The following is a 12,624-nucleotide window of genomic DNA, read 5'->3' as shown; positions in this document are numbered from 1 at the left end:
TGGAGGGCTTTGAAGGTTAAGAGAAGGAGTTTGTAAGATATTCTTTGTTTAATAGGAAGCCACGATAAAGACTTTAGCAGGGGAAGGGCTTGAACTCTCCTGAATGAGAGGAGGAGAATTCTGGCAGCAGTATTTAATATAGACTGTAGGGGGGGGGAAAGATGGGAGTTAGAATTAATTTAGCATCCGGGGGGGGGTCTGGGGCCCACAGGCGCTGCCACCTCAGGGCCCCCCTGCCCAGTCATGAGGTCATACACACCGACACCACAACCCCTTTTCCCTCCACACTTAACTTGTTTTCCCTATATTCCTTCAGCCCAGTCTGATTCCAGTACAGAAAAGTGTAGTAATGATCTATGTAGAGTAAAATACTAATCCACCAAATAAAGTGACAAATAGCCATTTGGTGTTTAGTATACTAATCCCCTGTTAGTATGGGCCTAGCCATGGTAGATAAAATACAGCAGCATTTTGCCACACACATGAATCTCAGCACTAGGAGTTGGTACAAAGAAGACATATAAAGATTACTGAGGCTCTTGTGGAGCCTTTTCTAATTACAGGGGAGTTGGTCTGCTGAAAGTTATGGTTCTTCAGTAAATAGAGAGCCTGTTTTGCACAGATATTTCAAATAAGATTCTTTCATGACAGCAGAATGAAGTGCGCCACCATGCTGTGCCAGTAAGTGAGGAATTTCCCAGTGGTGTTTGTCCAAGATCTTTTTGATTTTATTAGTTCAATAAACATGGGACAGCTTTATGAGTGGGGCAGGTGAAAAAAAATAACGCTCCTGCGGTTTCATCTAAAGGGGCAATATTTCTTATAAATAATTAAGGAAATAGCTAGCCTTTGAAGTATTAGATGGTAAATTCTTTCATTTACATCCTGAGTTTCACTGACCATACAAACACTAATTATAGACAGCTTAGTGATTAAAGGGGTAAAATGTGACCTTTATAAATAGGTAATTGTGTGCAGACAACTTGCCAGTCAGTACATTTTAATTTATATACACTGTATGAGTAGTAAATGCTATATTGCTAGCCTGAGATGAGACATCCTCATAGACCTTTATAACATAGCACCCCCTAGTGGTCACAATAGATTGCACTCTTCTACAGAATTATGCAGATATGCAGAATAACATATAATATATCTACTGTTTAAAGGAAAATATAAGGAGAAAAACAGATTTATTTTCCATAAACAGGTAACGTTATCACACTAAGCCAATTATGTAATTGGTCACATTTAAAATGTTTTGCACAGAAACAGAGAACACACTGTATTTAAGTTAATGGCCAACAACATCATGGTGCACTCAGATTTCATTATACCTGAGCAGAGCAATCAGTAGGTCAACCCTTAATAACAAAAAAATAAAAATAATAAAATCCCCACAACTGAGTTTTTATTAAAAAAAAAAGTAAGTCAAACAGAAACTTAATTTTGGATTATGTAAAATAATATGATTTTTTTTAACTGGAAATGATGTTTTTAGTTAACAAAAAGAGCATGTTTAAATATAGACAGATCAAGCTAATATGAAACCTCCTGTGAGAGAGAGCGAGGGAGAGAAGACCATCATATGTTTAACAGCTTTTACATATTTCAGTACATAACTCAGCGCAGGAAGACCTGCAGTGTCTGTCTGGAATATTGATGTTAGAAACATTAGAGAGATGTACCACTGGCTAGTTGAAGCACTGTAACATAACATGGCATCTAGATTAATAATGGGACCCACTGATTGCCAGCCACTGACTGCCATTCCATAATATATCAGCTCTTGTATTTAACAGTCTGGGTTGGCTTTCTCCAAATATAGACTCACCTAAACCAAAAGAATAAAAGACAAATTGCGGAGTAAATGACATAGTGGAGTAAATTACATTAATGGGTGATCTTCACACTATCCTTTGCCTGAATAGCAATGAAACAGCTTTTCATTATTATTAGGCTTATATACTAGTTCACTTACTGTACTGCAACTAGTTTTACTACTAAGCCTCCTGACTTGTGAAGTAAATCTACAAGGCCAGGTGTCAACCAAAGCTAGATAGCATGTGCCTCATAAAGCTGCCATTTAGAGCTGCCATTCACTGGCTACCAAGGCCAAGGTGCAAAAAGCAAAAAGGGGATTTAACAAGCATGAAACCTGGACCAGTGGGCAGTGAGGGGAAGTAGTATGAAAGTTATGAGTTTACATCTGGACAAATTTATTTTCAGGAAGCTACAGGAAGTCTTCAGTCCATGCTTACTTTCCCACCTGTTAAACCTAGGGGAATCTTAGTGGTAAAGCCACTGTGGTAAAGGTTTTCCATAGCACTAGACCAATATCTTTCCCATACCTACGGTATGCACATGAGAAAGAAGACAATCTTCCCAAACACTAGTCAAATATTTTCCTAGAAACTTGTTAAAGCCGTTGTTTGGAGTTGTTTGGAATTTCAGCAGCTATTTGGTTGCTAGGGTTCAAATCACCCTAGCAACAAGACAGTGGTTTGAATAAGGGACAGGAATAGCAGAGGACCTGAATAGAACAATAAGTAACAAAAAGCAATAGAAATAAAATTGTAGAGTCACAAAGCAATCATTTTTTGGCTGCCGGGGTCAGTGATCCCCCCGTTTGAAAGCTAAAAAGAGTCTGAAGGCGGCAAATAATGTAAAAACTATAAGAAATAAGACCATCTGAAAGGTTGCTTAGAACTGCCCATTCGATTACATACTTAAAGTGAACAATTGAAGAGAGGTAAAGAAAAGCCCTATTAGAAAAGCCTTGTTAGTTTATGCAAGCTTTTCTTTGGCTGCATTACATTTTAACCATTAAAACAAAAGCCTACTGAAAATAACTTCAATTTTCCAGTTAAATGAGAAATCCAACAAAAATGAATAATTATCTGTAATGCAGTGTTGGAATCATTATGGGTTAACAGGATCCGGACCATAAAAGAAAGCAGGAAAGAAGATCTTTAAAAGGTATCATAAAAATGTAATGCATATTGCAAATGCCCGAGAGAAATCTTCAAACCAGCTCATGTGACTGATTTAACCCTGTGTTTTCTTTTCTGTAAAAATCACCAGGGCGATGTAAGGACACTTTGTCTACCATCTCCGGCCCCACAACCCAGAACACCTACGGGCGCAATGAAGGAGCATGGATGAAAGACCCCTTGGCAAAGGATGAGAAAATTTACGTCACCAACTACTATTATGGAAACACCCTTGTTGAGTTCCGAAACCTTGAAAATTTTAAGCAAGGTATGCTCGTGGCTTTAAGTGTTCTGCCACTATAAATTAATAGTTGCTTAGATGGTCTGGTCTGAAAAAATACAACTGTCCATAAAGATCAACCCTTCAGCATATCCCTCCGCGTGTCCTATGATACAGGTATATGTATACACACACTAATGTGGACATTTATCAATGATTTGAGTTTTTTTTCACAATTAGAGTTTGTCTGCGCTAAAAACACTTGAATTCAAATTATGTTTTAAAAACTTCAATGTCTACTATTTATTAAGTGCAAAAAACTTGAAAATTTGAATGTAAAAATACACCATCAAAAAGCTTGACTTTCTATAGAAGTCAATGGGAGTTGTCCTAGTTAAGCCATATTTTTTTTAATGAGTTTTCCTTAATAATAAATAAGCGAGCATTTGATGTGTGCGTTTAATTCGATTTATAAAAACAAACCTGAATTCAAACTTGAAAATTGATAAATAAGCCTATAACTGTTCTGGATGTATTGCCTGTCCAGGAACATAGGAAGTTAATGCTCTATAGTTACTGACATGACAATATCACCAGGCAGATTATTACACATTCTAACCGCTACAATGGGATGGCCTCTGGTCCTGTGCTTATAGTGTATATGTGACTATAGTCAGTCTCAGACTGGCCCACCAGGATACCAGGAAAAAGCAGGGGGCCCAGGTGTCCTGCTCCTGACCATTTGGCCTGTTTCATGGTCATTCCCTATTCTGAATGGGAAGAAAGAGGAGAAATAAATGGAAGAATAGATGCTAGCATGTAAATAAAAGAGACTAGGAGAATAAAGAGATGGGTGAGGAAAGGAGGAAAAATAGTTTGGAATGTGGGCCTAGGTTCTAAGGTTCTCTGGTGGGCCCCTGGGTTCTAAGTCCAAGACTGACTATAGCTACCTTTAACATATTTGTAGTTATTATGTCCCCTCTACAGAGAAACAAACCCAACTTTGAGGGTTCCTTTATTAATATCATTCCTATGAACTGGTGCCCAAAACTGCCCTGCATATTTCACCATCAAAGTGAGGAGAGCTCAGAAAGAAAAGGGGTGGAGCTTAATGCAAGACCAGGAAGTAGCTGCTCTTGAGCTGCTTGTGATTTAGAAACCACATTAGAATGAGGGCAGGGAGAAAGGTATGTTATGCTTAAAATGGATTCTATGGGAGATGGCTGTCCTGTAACTCAGAGCTTTCTGGATAACGGGTTTCCAGATAACAGATCCCATACCTGTACAAGAAAAATGTCCTGTTTTTAAAGATCTGTTGTTTTAAATATATACAGTAAATGGATATGAAGACACACAGGGAACCAAGGCACAGCACACTCTTATGCCTATAGCCCTCCCCATTTGGCTTCAAGCCTAGCCCTCCACCCCGTACATGCTGCCAGATCTTTAAGCATGAGCCTCCAAAAGCCTCCAGATAAGGATTCTGGACAAGGGTCAGAACAAGCAGAAAGCAACGATGTCCAAAGCCAAGCCAGGAGCCAAAAAACAAATATTTAAATACACAAACTGACAAAGAGAAAAAGTAGAAAAATAAGTTACAAGAACCAGAATGGCAAAGCTCAGGCACATTCACACAGTGCTAATGCATGGCATGGCAATCATAAAAAATTGTTGCAACAAGTGGCCAGGTTAAAACCTGGGAAATTAGGGCCCCACTGTGGCAGGGCAGTAGTATTAACTGAGCCATTGTACCACTGGTACAATGTGGCCAAGTTATGTGGAACGCCGTATATGTAACTTGACCACATAATACTGGGACATTGAAACAAGCAGGGATTAGTGGAATTCGTTGGGAAGCAACAAGCTCAGAAGAGCAGGTAGTCAAACCAGGAACAGCTTCTTCTATGAACTTGTATTTGTACCAGTGAAACATTTCATTATGAGAAACAATAAACAAATGAAGAGCTTACTTCAAAGTACAGTTACAATCACAACATGAATGGATCTCAGATAATTAGACTAAAGGCAGCCATACAGGGGCAGATTTTAGCTGCCGATTTGGGTCCTTCAGATTGATTTGGCAGCTTATTTGTCTGTATGGGCACCCGACGGGCCTATTCAACGGATATCTGGCCTAAAATTGACCAGATCTCAATTGGGCAGGTTTGATTTTCCTGTTGTGTCAGGGACTGTATATGCTAGTTGATGCGGTCTGATGGCCCATATACCTACCGTTTTAGTTAATTAACTCAATATCGCCCACAGTACATGGCATATCAGGAGACAATTTGCTGGTTTGGTGACCTTGCCATGCATGGCCACCTTTAGGCTGTGACCAATGCTGAAATTCCTATTGTCATAGGGCATGCCACTCTTTTCATGATTGAGCTGCTAGCTGGTAGGCAACTCTGTGGTATTATTGACAGGTAACTCCCACCAGGTAGGTAGTGGAGCCAGGTACTTATTGTGTGACAGTTGATAGATATGGTTCCTATAACATCATGTGGGTATATTAATAAGCACTTACACATAACTTTGCTGCAATATACAACCATACAGTGTTTTTTTGACACACTACTTCCCTATAATAAATGACTTGACCGTTGATCTCACACACATCTGTCCAGAGAAACAACAATTCAGGCTTAGGGGCCTATTTATTATGCTGTGTAAAAAACAGCAAGAAAATGTGCCACACATCGCCAGACTTCTCAGTGTAAAAACCGTGTAATTTTTTTATGCGTTGTTTCTTCCACCAGAACTTACATAAAATAATGGCATAAAATCTGGCGTTCAGATGGCAACTTCTCTGTTTATTTTACACAGCTTTTTACACCGTTTTTTCAGCAAATTTTGCATAATAAATAGGCCCTTTAAAGTGCATGACAGCTATCAATGCAGCCATTTGTACAACTTGTACTTGCGCAGAACACCTACCTATACCTAACAATTTTAGGTTTTACATTTTGTATTTACTGGTAGAGTCACTAAAATGCGGCCACTGTCAGCAATGAGTTGCTGTTGAAGCTGTCAGCACTGTGTCTGCCATACTTTCCAACTGTACAGAGGAGCAGTGCTGGAATAGCAATCTGGCGGGAAGCACTAATGGAAGCTGGGACTAGCAGGGCACAGATTGCAGGCATGTGTACATTACTGCCACTGAGTGAGCCGACACAAACACACACTGTTATTATAACTCATGTGAAGTTTGTGTGGGATGCTGGAAATCAAAGCATACCGTTTCTCGGCAGTGTTTATGGTTCTGCTGGGAGCCCTCACTTAAGACCAAAAAAAAATCTCCTGAAGCTCTATATCATTATCATGATATGACCCAGTCCTGAAATCCATGTCTTACTGAATGATTTATAGTCAGTGTAAAAGGCAACAATAAATTATTGAATATATTAATTGATTAATTACCTCTATGGCTTGAAATGTCAGGCAAGTTTCCCCTACTCCATCTGCCTCATTCACCAAAAACCAAGGCTGTATGCTTTACAAAGCAGCAATTCAGTTTCTAAGAAAGATAACAGTACAAATATATATCTGTTATACATACTGTATATATATACTGTATGTATGCCCCAAAAATTTTAGCCTGTGCATTGGGCCCCCGGGTCAAATTTCTGGTGTTCATCAAGCCCTATTCTTTCGGTGCTTCTGAACTGTGTTGATTGACACAAGGTGCTGTGGGAACCCTGGAGCTACTACTCAGTCCAAGGTTTCCTCAGTGCCCTGTGTCAGTTGGCACAGCAGTGCTGAATTAGGAACAGGGAAGTAGGAAGGACTGAGAGAAATTCATGTGGAGGTGCCATCACTATAGATGTTGCTTTACCTATTGGCAATGGCAGCTGGCTCTGATAACATTCCAGCTGTGAAACATATAATGTTCTGATTGGCTAAAGGTTGGTTCCAGTCCACCACAAGAGGGGCTCAAACGCCAGTAAATGCTAAACAGTAGAAAGTGTATGCACCAACATATGTATGGCAGAATTTGTTTGCTGATTTTTTTCTGTTTGGAAGACATTGGGCTCTTGATTGCTTCCTGCACTGAAGTGAAATATATAGAAATTTACTCCTCACTGTACCTTCATTTTTAATTTGCATTTTAATTTTTTTCCAGTTGAAATATTATGAGCTGAATGTGTAATTATTTTTTATACATTCCCAACCAATGTTGAATGTTATAATCCCGTTATGAAAAGCCAGTGGGAACATTGCTTTTTAGCCCAGGGGGTTGGCATTAACTTTAGCACCTTGGCCAGACAGACAGACAGACAGGGACATAAATGGCACTCTCCATTTGCACATAAGTAGAAAGCACAATTTTGCATGAAAAATAAGGCTATAATGACCCTGTGTCTCCCTAAATACCTGAAAATTTTATGAGGCTTCTTTTGTTTTCAGGTGAATTAGACTTACCTTATTATATTGAAACTGCATTAAGATGTTTGAAGCTTGTTGGACTTTAAAAATAAAAAAAATGTATTTCTTTCTAGGTCGCTGGAGTAATTCTTACAAGCTCCCATACAGCTGGATAGGTACAGGCCACGTGGTGTACAATGGTTCTTTCTATTACAACAGAGCTTTCACTCGCAATATTATTAAGTATGACTTGAAACACAGATATGTAGCAGCCTGGTCAATGCTTCACGATGTTGTTTATGAAGAATCCACTCCATGGCGGTGGAGAGGTCACTCAGACATAGACTTTGCTGTGGATGAGAATGGCTTATGGGTTATCTATCCTGCTATTGATGATGAAGGGTTTCAACAAGAAGTCATTGTGTTAAGCAAATTAAATTCAGTGGACCTCACGACACAGAAAGAAACCACATGGCGGACTGGCCTTAGAAAGGACTTTTATGGCAACTGCTTTGTCATTTGTGGGGTTCTTTATGCAGTTGACAGCTACAACAAGAAGAATGCCAACATCTCCTATGCTTTTGACACACATACAAATACTCAGATTGTTCCAAGATTGCTTTTTGTGAATGAATACTCCTATACTACACAAATCGATTACAACCCAAAGGATCGTCTCTTATACACCTGGGACAATGGCCATCAAGTCACCTACGATGTGATCTTTGCATACTAAGAAAATATCCAGATACTTTGCCAGTAACACAAGGGCATTCCATCTATTGACTCTGGCTTTTTCACTAAAGAGACAAACTTGAAAATTTTCCACTGGGTATTTGAATATAACTGAATCTAAAAATTGTGAACTTTTTTTACTACGGGACATTTGCACATTCCTATATATATATATATATGTATAAATCAGCTGAATTTAGTAGCCATTATCTAGCATAGCATTCTGAAAGCTATTACTGAACATGCCACTAAGCAATGAAACGCAAAGTGTAGTTATTGTATTACACTAACCATAAAAATTCCCAGGTACTGTACATGAAAACACCTCTCTATTCTACATATAGGAACCAGATGACTATTATATATATGCACAGAGTGCCACTTGTTATACATTTAAGTTAGAAAACATATTTTAGAATGTCAAAAATGATCCCCAAAAATATAGCAGACAGCAAACCATTGGCTAATAAGTGGGTGACGTGTCACACAGTCATTCAGTATTCAATATACTGTATTGGTGTGATAGTGCAAGTCCTAAAAAAAATTGGGGTCCAATTTTCAGGCTAAAGTTTGCCAAATGCCTATGTTAAACAGTCAGGATGTAAATGGGCCCACTATGGTTAAGTAGCATGATAAACTGCACCAACCTGCTCTATATATCCTGTAGGTGCCCATGACTCCATATTGGACTAATGTGAGCCAATATAGGAATAGCTTGAAATTCTGGCTCATATAGAAACTAATCAGTGCAGTGTGTTTGTTAAAGGGCAGACCAACTGCAAGCTCAGGATTGGACTGGCTCACCAGGGTACTGGGAGAAATCCCAGTTGGCAATGGTACTGATGGGCCCCATCATCAGGAAGGTGGCGTTAAGTGGTAGTGGGATTGATGTTGGGTGGTGATGTGTGGCAGATGGTGGGGGGAGTATTTGGCAGTGTCTCGGGAAGAAGGGCCCTGTGTACCCCAGTCGGACAATGAGCAAGCCTCAGGGGGGATTAACTGTTAATTTACCTATAATTCAGCATAGGGTGGTCAGTCAGGACTGAATCACTGCCTCACCTGTACTTGAGATGAGATGTATTTTAAATCTTGGTATTTAAGGCAAAGAGTGGAAAAGCTGGTCTTTATGACAATTTGTGTATGAATAATTGTCCCATGTAACATTCATTTATACTTGAAATAGACAATTAAGCAAAAGCACATATGGAAAAGGCATTCCCAAGTTATATCCACTTTCAGCACAGAAGAGGTAGACAGAATGTTATGGTCGTTTTGTGCCCTGTATTGCTTTGACATAATGCAGGATCATTATCCAGCTCCTATAAAAGTTATATTCGGAGAATTTAATTTCATATCAGCGACGACCTGCCATTGTTTGGCACGATTCACACATTATGCATAAAGTTTCACTTTAATTGATCTATCAGGAACCAGATGATTATAATGTATATAAAGAATCTATTCTGGCACAGAGTGCCATATATTATACACTAAAATTGCCAAGCATATTTTAGATTATCAAAAATGATTCATTTCCCTCTGACGTTTGCAGATCCTTTAAAATATACAAGGTGCCAATATGTTCATGGGTGCACCTAATAATTCACTATTCACTGGACTGGAATGACAGTAACAAACATAACATCGGGATATAGGTTTTCTTTTAATTTGCACAATAAATTATATTTATAATTCAGAATTACCACAAATACCATTAAAATCCCAGTAAAACACAGTACAAGATTCTAGGGATATCACTTAAGCAGAAGAGCTTCCACACAGTATAAATCCAGAAATCCCAGTCCTTTTTCAAGATGTAGACATGGTCAAATCCTAGGTATTTGGCTAAACCCTTAGTGGGAGGTTTATCAAAACTTAATGTAAAAAATTCTAAAATGTAAAATTTTAATTCTTTCAAATTTTTTCACTAAACCTAACATGTTGTGCATTGGCTTAACTAGGTGGCACCAGGCCCAGACTGGCAATCTGTAGATTCTGGCAAATGCCAGAGGGGCTGCTGTGAGATGCCTTCGACAGTCACCATTTATTTGGGCCTCTGTGTGCTTGAAATGCCAGGGCCTATTTTGAATCCCAGACCTGCTGGGGCACTTATCCTTGGAGGGGCTGGCACACAGCGACTTCTACCCTCCCATGTCTTGCAGGTAGAAGAGTGGATTTCTCTACAAATCTAGAGGAAGCAGATGCCATGTTTGGGGCCCCCTGTGGGATCTGCTTCTCTCTAGTTACGCCAGTGGCCCATTTTTTTTTTGTTCTCTGGTACTTATTTTTTGTTTGAATTTTCTTAAGCAACGGGCTGGAGATAGATGTTAGAAAGCTGAACAATCAAACCCAGATGTTCCCATTGGTTAACATGGATTTTGGCATATATAAGCTTCTCGTGTTTTCTGTTTAGCAAGAAGACACAAGGACAATTCATAGATAGAGAAAACTTTTGTTCTGTGGGACAAAAACCTATTTTTTCCCATTAAGAATAAAAAAAAATTACTTTTGCTAAATCTCCCTAAGGGCAATTACTCTGATGTTACAGAAAAGCTAGCAAACCATGATACTTTGCATTTTGTGCTGAGACTGTAGTAGAATTCCATTTAGCACATCTTTGAGAAACCTGTTCTTTTGCTGTGACAATGAGCAGCACATGGAGGGCAGTTTCAAGACATGATTTCATTTTTAACCGCTGGCAGATGATGCGGAGAACTAAAATGCCAACACTGAGATGTGACTAACTAGTCAAATATCCAGCGCCAGCCAGTGATTAAAACCTTTTCCCAAAGCAGATGCTCATTACCCCATGTAGCCATTCACTGTATACATAAAAGATATAAATCGGCTCATCACAACAACCTGATGTCCCCCAGTTGCATGCAACCACAAAACTGCCTATGGCAAAGAGAATCGATATCGTGGAGATTTTTCCTTTCATAATAAAAACAATGCTATAAAAAGTATGGCTTTATAAATTGGCCAATATTTATATAATGCTCACATTAATAAGCTGACAAGTGGCTAAATATCATTTAACTCTCACTTGTCAAAAGAACTGGCTTGTTAGAAGGGTAAGAGTCAATAAATGAAAGGGGAGTATTATTCATATAGGTATCCATCTTTATATGTTATCAATTAAGAACCCAGATAGTTCTTATAAAATGTAATAAAACAACAAAGGAATTCTAGAGCCCTACTGTGTATGGGTTTCGATTCATGGTTATATACCTCACAATGTAAAATTCCCAGCTTTAAACCAAAAACCTTTACCCCATTCGGAGTTATAAACTGCAATGGGACAACAGAAAGGAATTCCGGAGCCCCACTGAGCATTGGAGTTTGATTTTCTTTTATGTGCAGCATATTTTCAGCTTTGAACCAAAAACCTTGTATGGCCTTTGGATTTACAAAGGCAAAGTTAATGCCACGCTATTAATCCATTCCAGCCAATCAAAAATGTGCCTTTGTTATTCTTACTGCAGTGAAAGCTAAGTGACAATTGGTCGCTATGGGTAACTAAATCAGCACCAACTTTGTACATAGCTCTAAATCACCTCAAATGCTCCTGTCTGTTTGCAGAGTGTCTGGAAGCCTAGAAGTCTATTATATATGAAAGAATCTGTTAAAAACAGCTTAAGAAAAATCTTTGCTCTCCTTGTTTTCCATTCATCATACAAAATGTGTCCATACCTGATCCAAGCCGTGCCTTGCTGGCTTCATAAATCTACAAACCACAAACCAGTCTCAGTTTAAACTTAGCAGGAATAGAGGGTCCAATTTCTTGTTGCTAAAGCTGAACATTTTTTGAAATATCGATCACAAACCTGTAATAAAAACAGTGGCAGAGATGTTCCATTAGCACTTTCTAATGTTGATTTTGTACAAATTGCAAAGCAAATGTTTGTACTTTCTTTTTGTATTCCTCAGTGGATTGTGGATCAATCTGCATCGTTGCTTGAACTGTATGTTTGATATAGTCGGCTTCTTATGTATAAAAATGTGACTTTGTATTTGCTGGCATTGTCGTTTCGTGTTCTTGTGACTTCATGTGTCTCATTAACTAATCAGGGAAAAAAAGCCTGCGTTCAGAAGTGTAGGAGGAAAGGGCATTTAAGGAAATTTAAGTAAGAAAAGTGGAATTTTTAGACAGAAATTGTCATGTTTTTTCCTCATAATACAAAGTTTTTACAACTGAGTTGTGCTCACTACATTTGGATAAAACACATGCTATTGCCCATGTGGGTGCAATTTGCAGGTAACACTTTAAGTGTGAGGATTGCATAACTTCCACCGTTCCAATGTGCACAA

At 38.7% G+C, this 12,624-nt stretch overlaps 1 protein-coding gene across 2 annotated transcripts in view; it reads left to right on the top strand.

Moving 5' to 3' along the window:
• The window catches only part of olfml2b (olfactomedin like 2B), a 56,975-nt gene extending 44,639 nt beyond the window's left edge, over positions 1–12,336 (top strand). For both annotated transcript variants that reach the window (XM_004913779.4, XM_002933779.5), the window contains exons 7-8: positions 3,085–3,261; positions 7,713–12,336. In XM_004913779.4, the coding sequence (XP_004913836.2) occupies positions 3,085–3,261; positions 7,713–8,314 (779 nt within the window). In that variant the 3' untranslated portion in view covers positions 8,315–12,336. The remainder of the gene's footprint in view (positions 1–3,084; positions 3,262–7,712) is intronic.
• The last annotated feature ends 288 nt before the right edge of the window (positions 12,337–12,624 follow it).

This window comes from Xenopus tropicalis, chromosome 4 (genome assembly GCF_000004195.4).
Source record: "Xenopus tropicalis strain Nigerian chromosome 4, UCB_Xtro_10.0, whole genome shotgun sequence".
Taxonomy (NCBI): domain Eukaryota; kingdom Metazoa; phylum Chordata; class Amphibia; order Anura; family Pipidae; genus Xenopus; species Xenopus tropicalis.
This window is presented reverse-complemented; position numbering and strand designations above follow the sequence as displayed.